The sequence below is a fragment of the Nasonia vitripennis genome, chromosome 4 (genome assembly GCF_009193385.2).
Source record: "Nasonia vitripennis strain AsymCx chromosome 4, Nvit_psr_1.1, whole genome shotgun sequence".
Classification (NCBI taxonomy): Eukaryota; Metazoa; Arthropoda; class Insecta; order Hymenoptera; family Pteromalidae; genus Nasonia; species Nasonia vitripennis.
In genome coordinates this window covers 4,738,443-4,755,240 of record NC_045760.1, presented here as the reverse complement: position 1 = coordinate 4,755,240, position 16,798 = coordinate 4,738,443, and the positions used below count along the sequence as shown (strand labels likewise).

Below are 16,798 nucleotides of genomic sequence, written 5' to 3'. Positions count from 1 at the left end.
ACTCGCGGCGCGAAAGAACTTTTCGTCGCGTCGGCCAAAAAGAAGAAGCGTTCGAGTTTCGAGCTCGATAAGCAAAGGCCAAAGTGCTTACTTAACGAGCTCTCTCTCTCTCTCTCTCTCTCTCTCTCTCTCTCTCTCTCTCTCTCTCTCTCTCTCTCTCTCTCTCTCTCTCCAGAGTTCGCTGAATCGAGTCAGCGTTTCGCGGCGTCGGCCAAAAGCGCATAATCGCTCGTCGCCTTATACTCTTTTGACTGCTAGCACTGCGGCTGCTATCGCGGCCGAGTAGCTTTTCTGTCTCTTCTTTTTTTCCCTAGATAAAAGTTTTCGTACAATACACAGCGCGCTAAACGCGTATAATTCAAAAGTCCAAGAGTCGAGCGAGTTCGCGACGAGGGAGGATTTATTAGTTCGATTTCGCCCGACGCTGCGGGGGAGGAGGGAAAAATTAGATAGATCCATCCATTATATTCGCGCGGAGAGAGAGAGAGAGAGAGAGAGAGAGAGAGAGAGACAGCCGGCAGCTACTCTGCTCAACCGCTGCGTTTAAGTGCACTTTAGGTCGGAGTAATGCACAAAGACGCTGTCGACGCTTTGTGGACGAGATGGAGATGAGGAAAAAGGAATAAGGGAGAAAAAAAGAGCGAATGCCCGGGAGATTCGCAAAGGAGCGAAACGTAAAGATTAAATTGAAAGTTACCACCGCCGCCGGCTGCTGCGCTACTCCGAAGTAATTAATTATTCGGAACTGTTAATTCGTTAGCCTATATAACCCACCGCGTTCGTTCTTCTGTGCGCTCTTCTAATTAGTTCGTTTTAATTAACGGTACAACTGCGAGCGCTTGAAACAAATACGATCGAAATATATAATTCCGTATGGTAATCTCTCAACCGGGTGTTTGCGTCGGTCGCGCTGGGATTATGAAATTCTCGGCCTGCGGGAATGAAATTTCCAGCTGAAACTCGACGGCTCGCGCGACGACGCAAAGAAAATTCTCCCTTGGCCTAATGGAAAGGTTAGAGCTACCGGTGCAGCAGTAGCAGCAGCAGCAGCAGCAGCTGGAGCCGAGGGAGGGAAACGGCTGCTTCGAGAGGAGGACGACTCGAGTACATACGTACACTGCGGAAGCAACTCTTCGGGGGCTGCTGCTGCCGCTCCCTACTGCTCCCTCTCGCGCTTGCTCTCTCTCTCTCTCTCTCCCTCTCTCTGTGTCGGTGGGTCGATCGGTATCTGGGTCGCGGGTTTTGGCAGTAGACTCGCCGCCGCTGTACTGCTCCCGTGCCAGAGCAGCCTATATATCCGCGAGCGCAGCCGAGCTCAATGAAAATGCTTTATCGCTTCGCGGCTCTTTAATGTTCTACACTCTGTGTGTGAGTCTCGAGGCTTACGAAAGAGCGATTATTGCGCATAGGGCTTTCTTGATCGAAGCGCGCGTGAATATACAAGAGGTCGTTGTCCTATCCCGTCGGTCGTCGTCGCGGAATTAGCGTGGATAGGAATCTGCGGATCGACTAGGAATTGTCTTCGTCTCCAGCGGGTACAGGAACGCTCTCTCTCTCTCTCTCTCTCTCACTCTCTCTCTCTCTCACTCTCGGCGCGTATAATCCTATTATGGACGCCTTGCCGTAACGGGACGATGATCCCGCAGGCTAGCTAGCTTCGTGTCCGTAGGTATACACAGGCCTTAGCTGCGCTGTCGCGATTTGTACAGGTATGCTATCGTTCGATCGATTCTCGCTTTAATCCCAAGGCGAGAGGTATATAAGAGCCCAATGTACGCGCGGAAAAAGCGCAATACGTTAACAACAATCTTATCGCTTCCGAGCGCAATATCGCCCGGCGAATTAATCACGGCCGACTGGAGCCCACCGCGGAATCCCCAATAATACCCCCTGCGAATCTCTCTCTCTCTCTCTCTCGGGGATATTAATAAATCGAAGCTTCTCTCGTCGGCCGCCGCCGACAAAAGAACGACGACGGTAGAGGCGACGAGGAGGAGGAGGGCAGTATCGAAGAAACTATATACACGCGGCGGAGTGATATCGCTCGGCGTCGAGGCAGCCGAATTTCCGATTTGAATATCTCGTCGAAATTCCCGCCACGCGAGAGAGGGAGAGAGATCGGTAAACGGCGAGGCGGCATATTTTGAGGCATATTTCCAGCACGCTCTCTCTCTCTCTCTCTCTCTCTCTCTCTCTCTCTCTATTCTCTGGCCGGTGTGCTCCCTCGAGCGGATAATGCCCCGAATCCCGTATACTTTATTCAAGGCGTCGCCACCGCGCTGATCCCGGAGAATTTGTGCCAATCAAATTCACGTGTCTTCGTGTGAATCTATTACGTCGCACCGCACGATTATGCCTACTTTTTGACCCGTCGATGCGGTATTTTTTCCGGTTTTGAGCTATCTGAAGTTTCACACCACTGCAGTTTTTTTTTGGGCGAATACACATCCTCGACGCGTTTTCGCGTAAACAGAGAGCCGTTTGTTTGCGCTGGGGATAATAAAATGAAAACGGCGAAATTCCATATATCCAAGACACACACACACACAGAGACACACACCGACGTGCACACGCGGGGAGGATTTTCATTTCCTTCTTACGTCGGATATCACACATGCATATTCCCCGAGTATTTTTCAATATATGCGCGCGCGATTTTCATATTACGCAACCCAGATAGAGAGCGAGCGAGAGAGCTTGCGCCGGATTCCGCGGCGCATCTCATATATACATATAACACTCAAATCTCGTCCAGACGACACTCATTACTCTCTCTCTCTCTCTCTCTCTCTCTCTCTCTCTCTCTCTCTCTCTCTCTCTCGGCGCACACAGCAGCGAGGCTGCGGAAAAATCGTTTAATGCACCCTGCACCGCGTATACATGTATTCAACGCTTTTCCAGCTGACCTACATGCGAGCAGCGTTATTCTCCTAACGAAGAATCGCACGCGTGCGACCGCGCGCGAAAAGTACACTAAAAGTGCCGTGTCTATACGTACGTATACGCTGTGGTAGCGAATCGTTAATCCACGTCGTAGGCAGCGGGTGTATATCACTCTTGCTCTCTCGCTATACCATATAGAATCGATAAGACCGGGACCTCGTTAGACAAAGTGCTTAGAGATTACTCTCTGGCTCTCCCGCACACACAGGAGCCGGAAACTCGCTGTGTGTACGCTCGCGGGGGCTGATTAGCCCACCGCGAGGAAATACTTGTATTCTCTCAGCTTCTCGGTTTTGAAAAATTTGCTGGTTTAACGACGTGTTTCGTACGGGGGTGATTTCTTTAAAGTCGACCGCGAGCGCTTTTTCGCGCTGGCCGAGTGCCAGTCGGAAAGTGTATGGCTTCGACAATTTTTTTGTATATAACGTATTCGAGCTCGTTATCCGCGTGTTTTTATGGAAAATTTTTGCAAAAATTCAGCCGATAGCTGGGCTTATATTTAGCGAGGCAAAGCGGACGACCAGCTGGCGCTTCGCCGTATAAATAGCTCCAAAGTATGATGTTGTACGTTATTCGCATATATACCCACAGTATATCATTAGGGCGATGTTGTTCATGCATGCGAATTTCGCGAATCCGTCGAACCATCGCGTCATTAGCCGCGAATTCAAGCTTCTCGAAAAAAGCCCGCAGTCGGCAAATCGAGCCGGCATAAAAATCTATTCCACTGCCCCGGCTGCAGCGGTATAGAGAAATCCAATAAGCATAGAGCGAAATGGTACAATTTAAAATTCAGCATAGCGAGAAAAGAGCCTCAAGCCTATCCCTACCTCCTCCACGCACACATGGCAAAGAGGGTCACACGACGCGCTGCATGCACATACAGGTATACCTTACGCGGGCGTATCGCAGAGTCACGTGTGTGCAGCGCGAGCGCGATATCGGGCTATATATCCTGCATCAGGCTCTCCCCCTCCTCCTCTCGCATATCCTATAGTCGCGGAAGGTCGAGTCCTCTCTGTCTCCGTTTCTCTCTCGGGTTTGGAGGGGATGCAGCAGCGGCGGAGAAGGGTCGATATCGGCGCCGTGAGCGCGGGGGCTCCTGTCGCTGCGCTCTCTCTCTCTCTCTCTCTCTCTCTCTCTCTCTCTACGTCAGTGCCGCCGCCGCTTATCTATTATGTTCCCTCTGGACCTACTCGACCGCGACCGCGTATATCCCGATCCGGAGCCGCTGCTGTATAATACTTTGGTACAATAACCGGACGCGACCATGAATCTTGAACCAGCTCTCGCGCGGATCAGCGTCCGTGTCGCTACTTCCCGGATAAGCCCGACCAGGGAGAAATCACGCGGATTCAAAGGATCGAGCGCATATGCAAAGTGTGCGTTTTATCTCGACTTTTTAACCGATGCGGGCGCGAGACTCCTCCCATCGGCTCGCGATTATCCGGATCGTCGCGTAAGTTCCAAGTTGGCTGGGGAGAATTAATTGATACTTCGATAACTTCGAAAGCGGAGAAGCTTCTGCGGGGGATATACGCGTATCAGGTGAAATTCGGCACGGCGTATAGCAGTATCGCATCTCGATCCTGGATTTCAATTAGCCCGCGTCTATCGTCGAACTGCATGTTAACGAGGTCGAATTACAGCCGCGAATCGAGTGTACAATATAACACACTGCGCAGCGGGCGCGTCGAGTTCCGAATCGAAAATCACGCAGCAGCTTTATGCACGTTCCGTTTCTCGAGCGATTTGTGTATACGTATAATTTCTGCTGCGCCGTGCGCGGATTTCCAATGATCGTTTTTCTCGATCGCTGCGGCGCGTACACGCCCACGCTCGAGATATGCTTTTTCCATCAGTCGTGTGTGTGTGTGTGCGGCTACGATTTCGCAAGGCTTTTGGCGCCGGCGCGCGAGTAGAGGTGAAGCTTGTCGCTGCATAAATCGCCGAGCGATATCGCGCGAGTTATTGTGTTGGCCTTGAGTTTCCTAATGAGGAAAAAGAGAGGTCGAGGAACTGCGCAGGAACAGCTCGATGGATATTCTTATTCTGCTCCTGGAGGTAATTCTCAAAGCCGAAAACTAAGGGGTATATATCTCGGTGGTAACAAAGCGGAAGAAAAGCGTGAACAGAAAGGGTTGTGTAGAGCGAGGAGCTACAGCCGCGTGCAGAACACGGAAATCAATAGGAGCTAAACGAAACTCACGTAATATCTGTGCTGCAGTGACATGTCTCCTGCTCCGGCTCCTTATATTTTCCTCTCTCTCTTTCTCTCTCTCTCTCTCTCTCCCTCTCGCCTAAGACGACGAGTGCAGTCGTCGACGGCGGCGTCTCTGCGCCTCTGGAAGACCCTCTACCATCTCTCCTGCAGCAGCTATCGTGATCGAGTCGTTCCTCCTCGTCCGCTGCGATGCTCTATACAACGTCCTCGTCGGCTTGGCCAGTTCTCCGCTCGCTCGACTCGCTCCTCATTTCCGCCGGGCCGCGGCACCGATGAAAGCTACTCCCCGCCGTCGCCTCGTCGGCCGCGGGATCGAGGGCCTGGCCTCCATGCTTTTTTCGAATACACCCCCGCTAGCTGCTCACGCGTCCATTGACAAAGGGCCGCTCTCTCTGTGTGATTTATTCTGCTCCGGCAGCGCGGCTATTATTAAGGCTGTGCAAAAAGGCTCTTATATTAAACACACGAGCGCGGCGGTGCAGCTGCGCCGGCAAAGTTCGCGCGGAGTTTCGGGGCTCGATTTTCCCGCGCGGATTTACGAGGACGAGCTTTATCGGACGGCTCCGTCTACGAGATAACGCGCGCAAACGAGCTCATTGTTTTTAGGAGCTGACGTATGGCTTTCGAGGGAAAGAAAGAGAGAGAGAGAGAGAGAGATATATAGATATCCGCTATCCGGAATTGATGAATTTTTTTCGAAAATAACGGCAGTGTGCAACGCACTGCGCACACTCCGAGCGAGATAGAAGCCAGCTCGGCCATCGCAGAGAGACGAGGTCGCTCGCTCAAAGGCGTGTATATACATGTATATATATATATAAGTCACTTTTACGCGCGGCGCCCGCGAGCTTTTAGCGGCTCAAACGCCTTGGTACATTAACGACGACGATGGCCCGGGAGAGCGTTGGGCGAATCACTTAGCGGCCACTCCGAGAGCGAGCGGAGATTTTCCCGCTGGCTAGTGTTATATAGTATGCGCAGCTTCCATTTTCTTTCGCCATCTCGCTTCGATCTATCCTCGCAACATTTCTAATATACGACGCTTCGAACAAGCTGTCCCCGGGCATGGATGCGAAGCAAAAAGTCCCTTTCTCTCTCTTTCTCTCCCTTTCGGTTCCTTTCATACGCGCCGACGTGCACCGGCGACTTTTAGCCGCGTCGACGAGAGATGGAAAACGGATTTGCCCGTCGCCGCCAAAGCGTATATTGTAGCCTCGGGAGGTGATTTCGCATCGGCCCTCTGTCTTCTCCAGATCCGCTCGGGGGCGCGAATTTAATTCCGAGGCGCGAGCTAATATAACATCTCGAACGGCTGCAATAATCGATGATGCGAAATATTCGACGGGCGCGAAATTAGCGCTGGATATGGGCTCTTATAAAAGAAACGCGTCTCGCGAAAGTGATTAATTCTCGAGGGGGGGGGGGGGGGAGAGATTCGATTTTGCCCAATGAACTTTGGGATAAGTAATTGGTAACCAGATCAGTAGCTCTCTCGCGGCTGATCGATCCTCAATTGCGAGGAGAGACTATTCGGCTAGCTCTAATTGCGCCGATTTATAAGTAATCGAAAAATCGATTCGTCGTGGATAGGGTTAAAAGCTGGTGGTGTGTGGCTATGCGCGGTGTACTAGATTTTAAACATTTTCTAGCACACTGCAGTACACGTTGTCAGTTGAGAATCTATAAACGGACACGGTAATTTCTGTACACAGAGTAAACGCGCGCTGCTATAGATCGACGATTGCATAAGGCATATACTCCTGAATTAATCAAACGGGCAGACTTTTTACACGCGTAAACATCGATTTTTTTCGTGTTTCGAAATGTTCTGCATTTTAAAAACCGGTAGTCGTTTCGAGTCCGCGAACGTCGAAGATCATGCATAATGCATGCGCGACAACTGTTCCTATTAGCAGAGCTCCCTGCAATCAATTCACCTTATCTTTTTCCGTATAACACATGCGCTATAAACAGCGCGACTGAAAAAGAAACTGCACTCGAATCAATTAGCCGAATCCACGTGTACAACTCCGGACTCGCGTGACCCAGTGCGCAGAGTCGAGTGCCGCGCTGCGAGTCCCCCCGTCGATGCCCGGGGACATTCGCTCCGTCGCGCGCGATGAAAAGAGCAATTAAACATTTTCGAACGCGATAAGGAAACTCGCTGCAGCCTCCTCTAACGACTATATACGCTGTGGGGGGGGGGGGGGGGGGAGAGAAGTCGGCGTGCTTCTCCATCAGCGACAGATAACAAGCGCGCGGAGCATTGTTCCTCCGAACTCCTTGGCTCGAATTCTGCCAATATCGAACTTCTCTTTCTCTCTCTCTCTCTCTCTCTCTCTCTCTCTCTCTCTCTACCCTATATTATTCTTCCTCGCTCGCTCGCGGCCTTAAGCGCGGGCAATAGCGGGTCACGAGCGCGCAAGCCCTCCCCTGTACTTGGCACCGGGGCGATAACTCACGCATGTAGCCAACGCTTTACGACGGACAAATCCTCCTGCGGAGGCGGCGGCGGATGATTTATCCCGGCTGTATCTCCTCCGACGCTCTACTCTCTCTCTCTCTCTCTCTCTCTCTCTCTCTCTCTCTCTCTCTCTCTCTCTCTCTCTCTCTCTCTCTCTCTCTCCGACTGACGTAGTCCCGCCGCTGTCGTTTTTAAGATTCATGTCCGACTGCTCTTCTCTTCATTATCGACTGCGCTTCGATTGACTTAGCCGAGTGGATTACGGCGGGGGAGAGAAACTTTTGCGCTATTCTTTATCGAAAATGTTTCAAGACGACGTCGTGAATATACGAACCGGAGAGGAGCTGGAGGAAGAAAGATACCGATCGCCGATATCGGACGATTAAATCATAATGTTGGACAATTTGTCACTGATGCACGGGCTAATCGAAAAAAGCTCACCGGACGTGCGGTACAAGATCGATGAGACAACACGCTGTTCCGTCTTGCTCGTCTCCGCTCGATCATATACTGCTCCTTTTTCCTGCCTCAGCGCTTGCTATATCGACTGCGTGTATACATCTACCGAACGTCATCGAGACGATAGAAATTCTCTTACGCAATCTGCAATCGTGTGTAATTAATCGATAAATGCGTGCTGCGTAAATCGTCGTCCCCCGCTGTGGATCATCGTTTGGTCTTAATAGAGCCGCGTATACCCGCGCGACTACGTACAGAGTGTATATGAATTTTATCGAGCTTCTTTGTCGGTAGCTACGAAATAGTGCTAATTGAGTTAGCGGAGAGAAGATTTGCCGCGAGAGAAGCCTCGGAGGTGCGTCGAGTTATTGAAAAAAAATGTCTAATGCTCGCGCGCGCGCGCGAGGATTGCGCGCCGCCGTGTGTGTTTGTTTATCCAACTCGTGTGTACGGGATTATTGTAATTATGTAATTTATTCTCGACTATGTATTGGATGTAGCAACTCCTCGTACTGATGGAAAGTTTGTTTCGCAAATTCGCGTTGACGTGAAAACACGCGAGAATTTACACGTTGTAATTGTAATGTATAGTGCAAAAGTCTAAAACTCGAGACAGCCCTGCAAAAAGAGAGAAGAAGGAGAGTAAGAACAATCTATTACGTAAAGTACGTAGTGTTCCGTGCGCTTAATGCTTACTTCTGACCACTATAGCATATTTACCTCCGGCCGCTTAAGCGCAACGACATCGTCGAGTCGAATACATCATGAAAATGGATGCACTTAATTCTCCGCGCTATATGTATATACGTTTTTCCCTTACGTACAATGCAACGTTCGCGCAGCTATAGAGCGTCTGAATCTCCAGGATAACGTACACACGTTGCACACATGGCATTGTTGTCTCGCGGCGGCCCTTCAGATCAGCCGCGGCTTTATTTATCATACAAATTATCCCTCACTGCACACAATGCGATTCTCTAATACTCATCCGCCGTCGTTAATCTCCTCGCGATGTTTTTCATCCAAAAACGTCCTCTATACGCAGACAAAGCTCGCAAGCTCTGGGGAGACGGGAGAAAAAAAAATATTTTGCATTGCAACCTCTCGCCGCGTCTCAATTACGAGGCGGATTCCGCAGACTCATTCGCGTAATTGAACTCGCGCCGTTGTGTGTGTGTGTGTGTGTGTAGGACGTGTGGGAGGAGAAAAGCGCGCGGAGATTCTTAATACGACGCAGCTGCGGCCCGCGCACGGGATGTGTCTCTCGCTCTTGGATCTTGGAACGCGCGTGTGTGTTTATACACCGAAGAAGAGAGCCGCAAGTGAACTCGAGGATACGGCTTTGATTGCGAGTCGGGTAGGATTCGAACAAAGCCAAACAACGAGAGTTTTGTTGACGGAATAGTTGATATTATACCGTGAAAATGTTTTGTTTCCAACTCGTGCAGACATGCGGTCGAACTTTTTTAATCAACTCCGCCAACATACAGCTGTGTGTTTGACAAACGCGGCTTTTTCACTCCTGCGTTCTAATTAATTCCCGTAATCGTTGTCAATTCTGCCCGTGGCGGATTTTCAAACGAACCAATTAAAGCCGACCGCGTGAAGCGTATACGATCCTCGATATTTGGGCAACGAAAAACTCTCCATCAGTATTATATACACCAAAGAGGACGACGAGAGCAGTCGAATAATTTACACAGCACTCCGGGAAAAAAATCATGACGGTACCGCGTTCTTATTCGATTTAATTATTTTCACCGCGCGCACGCGAGTGGAAAGGTCAATCGAAGCTCACTGCGCGGCCCATAGCTCGTTTTTCGCGCGCGACATAGAGTCACTCGCTCGTCGGGAGGAAAAAACTGCCCGAGAGAGAGAGCGCTCGATTTATCGTCGCTGCAATTACAGCGGAAAAACGCAAGATAAGCCCAATTCGTCAGCGTCACGTGTCTGTATATACGTATATAGTGATGGAACGCCCCTTTGGCCAGTTGAACTTTTTCTCGGCCGCGATGCACGTATACACAGCCGTACACATGCACGTGCTGCTGCTGCTGCAGTTCTCGCTCTCGTATACAGTCTGATTCGATTTTTCAAGGCTCTTCATCTCCGCCGAGCGCATAAACTCGATTGAGACGTCAAACGCCGGCTGTACACTATGCTGGTGTATATTTTTCGCTCTTTCGTTCTTTTTTGTTCCCGGGATACACTGCGCGCATTTAATTCGAAAAGCCGTACGATTCAGCAGTTTTCTGATTAACCTGATGCAAAAGAGCTTAACGAGAAAACAAAGTTTGCTACATGTATAGGTATGCGAGAGAGAGAGAGAGGGAGGGGGCAGGGGTTTTATTTGCGCCAGAGTCAGCGAGTGAGAGAGAGAGAGAGCAGTTCGTTCGCGTGAAATTCCGTGATTGCAAATTGCCCCGGCGCGCGGCGGCGGCTCTGCAGCGATTTAATTTCGTCGAAAAGCAATTTAGAGTTAATAAAATTGAACGATAATACCAGGCGAAGCGAACTCCGCAGTGTAATTTGGCGATTTTGTGGAAAAATCCGTGCCAGAGAGGGACGAGAACTCGACGGCGTGATGTGTACAGACATCGGGCGAAACGTTTAATTAAAAGTCGACGCGTTAAGTGAAATTTTATAAAAGCTCATTATAAATTGCACTGCTGCAGCGCGCGCGCGCGCTGTTCCCGGGAGTAATTTTTCACCCTAACGAGCTTGCTCCTCTATCTTCATTCTCCGCTGCTCGCTCGCTCGGCTGTGGGGAGAGAAAAATCACCTCTAATGGGGTTCATTTTCAGCCCACCCGTATAGACACACGCGCGGATAAAGAGCGTAAAGAAGCCCATTGGAATTAAAAATTCCGCTCGTCCGGCGTAACACTCGCGAGGACGATAGACTCCGGGAGCGACTTTACTGGGCATAAAAGTACACAATTCCAAGCGATCATCGATTACACGCGTAGCGAAGCCAAGCTCCGCGCTGCACACACGGGTTTTAATATGTAAGGATTGCGAGGCATTGCCAGGTGAACCAGCGACGCGCCGAGAGAGGCCTCTTCTAGTGCTACCTAACACTGCTTTCTCTCTGGAGGATCTCGCCTCCGGGGGGCGAATTTACGGCGTCTCTGGGGGGAAATTGCGTTATTATATGCGCAACGTCGTCGGGACACACGCGGTGTTTATCGTAGCACAGATTTTTTTCTCTTTTAAATAGTCGACGAGTGCAGCGGCCAGGGATTTGCTTCGCAGAGCGGTGATAGTCGCTCGTATTCTAAGTGCACTCCGCGATCTCTTCTCGGGTAAACTTTTTACTCGAAAGCCCCGAAAGAGAGAGAGAGAGAGAGAGAGAGAGAGAGAGAGGCTCTTTTAACTTTGCAAAGATGACTTTGCCCCGGAGTTTGCCGCGCCATTAGCATGGAATTATATAAAATAACGCTTTCGACTTTCGCACTTCTTCTCGAATATTATGTACGTTATTAGAACAACAAAAAAAATCAGCGCTTCTTTCTCATTACTCCCTTCCTAGCACGGCACGGTGCTTCCCCAGCGAAACGATTCGAAACAAAAGATAAAGAAAACGAAGAAGGGTTAAAAAGAGTATATGACAGTCGCACACGTACGTAGTCGCGAGATCGAGCTTAAACTGGCGTCGACAGGCTCGATGCAGCCCCAGCAGGCGCCGAATCGCGGGCAACTGAAGGGACGTCCATACAACGACGACGAGGAAGCCAGCAGTCGTCGTCCCCTGCTGCAGCCACCCTCCCGGCCACCCGCTCACGCGCGCGCGCTCTGTTACACCCACACACACATACATGCGGTGCATCTCCTCGCTGCTCTCTCCCTCTCTGGTAGTGCGCGACCCCCTGCGCAAAAGCCAGCCGCACTACTACCCCCGTGTGCTGCTGGCTGTCTAGGCCTCGCTGCTCTGCGCAGCTCTGGGGCAGAAGTAGGGGAAATGCAGCGCGCCGCTTCTGCTGCTGCTGCTGCTGCTGCTGCTGCTGCACGACGAGGACACTGCAGAATGCAGCTCATGCGGAACAGAGAGAGAGAGAGAGAGAGAGAGAGAGGAGGAGGATACAGCCCCGCGAGCGCGCCAGGACTTTTTCGAATTCAATTCCTGGCTTTTTGTTGACGTTAATTGGGGAGAGAGGACTTGCTTTATTTTCCTCCTCTCTCTGCGGGCTTTGCGTTTTTTTCCCCTCGTTTTCGCTCTGGGCTCGCGATGATTTCTTTGGAGCGAGATAGCGGATAGATAAAAGAACCGCCTGTGAGGCTGATGTGCGAGCTTGCGGAATCAATCGTTGCACTTGTATACAGTATAGCCGTGTGAAGTGGAACCGTTTTGAGCTGGCCTCTCGGTTTACAGTTTTCAACCAGCGCCGATAGGTGGCGCCCGGGCGATTTTTCATTTCCCTCAACAAGATCTGCGCTCCGAGTCTAGATATATAGCGATGTGCTCGCACCTATGCCAAAACTGCCTTGTTCGGCCTGATGTTCGAGGGCCGCTCATGTTACGACTGCCTTTCTTTTAAAAACCTTTTTATGCAGTAATGCGTGCAATAAGAACAGATTTAGGATTTATTTGCAAGAAATATACGCGGATTTCGAGTATAATTTCCAATCGATGGAAACGCTCGCCTTTTGTCATACAGAATTCGCAGGCTTTTCGATCGGCGATCTTTATCAAAGCTTCAACATTAGCGCGCGACGCGCAATTAAACCCTCGTACCAACGCGCGTTTTCATCACGTGAAACCGTACTCGTTCCTTTCATCAAAAGCCCCACAATGCGCTAACGAATTCAAAAGTCCTGCGAAATCATCATTGACGTTTCACGTCTAATTAGAGTCATTCATCTTGGGGCTAGAAAAATATTTATATCGCGTTATCGTCTCATCGAAAAGGGTCGTTTGAGATTTATGAATTTGCCGAGTCAAAAGTCCGAGGACGCCCTTTTCAATAGCCGACGATTGACTCGCTAACGAGATTCCCTTGCGCTTCTTTCGACGCTTGGGTCCGTCCCCTCTCTTGATATACGAAAACGGTGCTTCTATTTGCGAAGTATCTTTTCTGTACATCGAAGCCCCTCCCTGTATCGTCAAAAGGGCAAACAACCTCCGCTTTCGCACGAGGGATTTCGCGTAATATGATGCTTCAAAGAAATTTCCAATTGCAGGATGTATCTCCTTATATCCTTGATATACAATAACCCATGCCGTCGAGCTTATCGAATTGTTTTATATGAGAGAATCGTTTCGATCATTAAAAATTTTTAATAACGCGCAGTGGGAGCGAAAAAAAGCGGCGACCTGAGAGAGAGAGAGAGAGAGAGAGAGAGAGAGAGAGAGAGAGGATATCAAAGTGGAGTATCGGAATTTGCGAGCGCGCACACAAAAGAAGTCGATGCGCTTCGCGCGCGGAATTCAAATTAGCGCGGAAAGATTCATCGAAACAAAGCACTTGGCGGCCTTTTTCCGCCGCTGCGCCCCTTTGTCCAAGCTTCCTCTCGGAGTCACGCGGCTCGATATATCCTTTGAGGATTCATCGAACGCATTCGCGGAAAAGGATTCTCTTTCCCTTATATTATTCCAATTATAACGACCTTCATTCGATTCTTATAAATTTTACCATTATTATATCGTAGCTTATACTCAAAGAGGAAGCAAAAACAAAAATCCACATCGAAACACTCGCGCCGCAACCTCGTCGGAGTGTAAAAATCTTCCAGCGCGATCTTTCCTTCCTCTCTCGCCTTAATAATTTTTTTTTCTCTCTTTCGAGCTCTTCCTCCTATCCCTGTATATAATAAGAGCGAGCGAGCGGCTTTATAAACTCGCCGCAGCGGCTCCAGAATCCAGCAGCTGCTGCGGCTGAACTTTTAATAAAGCAATCGCAAATCTTTCCTCCCGAATGCGCGAGCAAAAAGAATAAAGGCTTAGCGCAGCGACGAACGAAAGGGCGTTCATTAGGTTGCTCTCACTCTGGAGCCGTTTTATATATTGTTGTTTGGTTTTCCTTGCGCGAGCCCTGGGGATGGAGAGAGAAAAAAAGTTGCGCGACTCTCTCGTCGTAATTACGGGCTCGTAAACAAACTTTGTAAGAGTCGCTCGGTTCTTCAGGGAAATCCGCATCCGGAGAGTTTTATGAAATTCTTTCTTTTTTCTCTCGCGTTTCGGATCCGCGCGACGCTTTTCCATTCGACGAGTTCGAGAGGGACGTTCGTTAAAAAAATTCCGGGGAAGCGCTGAAAGTTTATTTTGCGCTTCGCGGCGCGGTTTATTATTTGAAGGATGAAGTTTGCCTTTTTCCCCACAGCCGAGAACCTCTGGCGCGTATTGGGACGCTTTTAGCGTTGAGTATAACGAAGGGAAATATATAATAATGACGATTTCGAGAGCAAATCCAATGAATTCTTCGTAAATGCAGTGTATAAGGAGAACTCGTTGATGGAACGAGTGGGATTCGCGTCATCGTCAATAATTGATCCTCAGACTTCATTGATGCAGCTCTCTCTCTCTCTCTCTCTCTCTCTCTCTCTCTCTCTCTCGCTCTCTCTCCCGTGTGTATATACAACGAATCGATTGTCGAGTCTTTTTCGCTGGCTGTTTCAAGTGGATCTGATTGTATTCGATTAATTTTTCAGTCGCTAACAGCTTTTTCATCGCACAAAGCGAGCTTTTTGCAGCGAAGTGCACGACGAGTCCATTAATATTTAAAATTTCGCGCTACTCTTTCACACAGCCGTTAATTTTTCCAGCGAGCTTTCATCCGCTGGTAAACGAATGTACAGAGTGTGTGGATTACATTTTTAATGCGGTTCGATTATTGCTTCATCATTGTATCCCAGCAGAGGCATTTTCATTACACGACGTCGCTAAGTGGCACGACTGCGGCAGAAGACGAAAATACGAGTATACGTGGCAGAAGTCAATGGGTCAAGACTGAGACGTGTTGCCGCAGTCGCGCTCGGAAATAGACGAATCGCGCGACTGCTCTTCGGAGAAGCCGAGACTTTAGCCCAAAACGATGGCCTATCTGCTGCCGCGGGAAATTAATGCCTCGCTCGGTGAAAAATCTCGGAGCAGCCCTTTCGGCGGGGCGCTAATTTTAGAGCTGTCGCCTTCGCGAGAGAACGAGCGTCTCTCAGCGGGCTAACGAAGATTCCCTCGCTTCGTCGTCTAATTGCAAGAAACTTAAACGAATTCATCGACGCACAATAAGGCTCTCAATTCCGCCGTAAAAACGCGAATGCATAATTTATCCCCCGTGCGATGATTACCCCGTAAAAGCGATCTAACATCGGCCTTAACTATTTCGATAAATCAGCCTGCGCCCATAGAAATCGTCATCGTCGTATTAGCATTAAAAGCGCAGCAGCGCACGCAGACACATGACGGCGAAGATCGTAATAAAATTTACGAGCCCCGATAACAAAGCAGAGGCGGCGCTTTCCCTCCTCCAAAGCACTTGTAATCATCGGAGGAAAATCCAGCATCTCGCTAGTCTTGAAAAGGGTATATATAGCGGCGCAACATTCCGGGGACGCAGCTTGTCCGATTGAGCCATAAATTCGTCAGCGCATAGCGCTTCGACGCGCCGGAATGCAACTTGCCGGGATTCCTCTTCCAATTAAAAGCACCGAGAGTCTTATCGGGTGCATAGCCTATATATACCTATAGGGAAATCCATTTCTTACGGTATACCTAAGGGACAGCGCAGAGATTAGACGCTCGTGTGTTGGAAAATATTTCGGCCGCGTGTGTGTGTGTGTGTGTGTGTGTGTGCGAGTAGGAGATAAACGATTTACGAGCACACTCGCGCTAGTGGCCTCTGAATCATCGTATAAAGGAGAGGGCTCCGATGGTTGCCGTCCCGGGATTTGCGGCTGAATGCAAGTCGAATTGATTCCTGCCTTCTGTGTATTATATACTCGAGAGCTCTGCTCGAATTATAATTCCATCAGCTGATAAAGAAAAATTCGCCCCATTCAGAAGCCAGCCTCGCTCCGGAGAAAACGCGATTAGAGCCCGTTTATAACTGCTTACTTGTTCTTCGCCGACTCCCGCGACAAAGTGCGATGGAAATTCGCGAAATTCACGAGCCAAAATGCTGCTATGCTGCTCGACGGCGCGTATACACTAGCAGTACGGCGATTCCGCACTGCGTCACACGCTCTCGCTGAAAGTGTGTGAGCGAGAAGTCGAGCGGAAGCGGGGATGTTAAATCGCGTTTTCGGAGCCCGTTTTTTTTCAGCAGAGCTCTCGCTCTTTTTTTCGATATATTTGCTCCGCTCGCGCGAATTATTAGTCTTCTGGGGGAGGGAGGCTTTAGCCCTTGACACGAGCAATACTTGTGCGAGGATTATTGGGGGGAGGAACAGCGCGCGCTGGCGTGCAGAAAGGAAATGGGTTTTTGTATTTTTTCGCTTTGAATCGGATGCCGAACGAACGTGTGTGTATAGGTATAAACGACGCCCTGTGGCAGAGAGCTTTGTACGCCGCGCGCGAGGAATTTGGACGTATTTTTTTTTTTTCGCTTTTACACAATCGATTTTAAAAATGTAAGCCGGCGAGTTTGCAATTTCGCGCTATTTATCGCTGCAGCGTCGTCGGCCGCTGCGTGAAATTCCTTTAACGCCTTGTAATGTGTGTATCTCGCGAGCGAAAAGCTTTTACGCCTCTCGATAAAAGCAGCAAGTGTGATG

General features: G+C 49.7%; 2 protein-coding genes across 2 annotated transcripts in view; one reads left to right on the top strand and one right to left on the bottom strand.

Moving 5' to 3' along the window:
- Nucleotides 1-11,786, bottom strand: part of LOC100680215 (facilitated trehalose transporter Tret1-2 homolog) — a 51,925-nt gene extending 40,139 nt beyond the window's left edge. The window contains exons 1-2 of the mRNA XM_016985419.3: nt 11,716-11,786; nt 5,153-5,602 (exon numbers count right to left, since the gene is read on the bottom strand). Coding sequence (XP_016840908.1) covers nt 5,153-5,176 — 24 coding nt within the window. The 5' untranslated portion in view covers nt 5,177-5,602; nt 11,716-11,786. The remainder of the gene's footprint in view (nt 1-5,152; nt 5,603-11,715) is intronic.
- LOC107980451 (very-long-chain enoyl-CoA reductase) overlaps nt 1-16,798 on the top strand; it is a 69,493-nt gene that overhangs the window by 45,249 nt on the left and 7,446 nt on the right. The window lies entirely within an intron of this gene.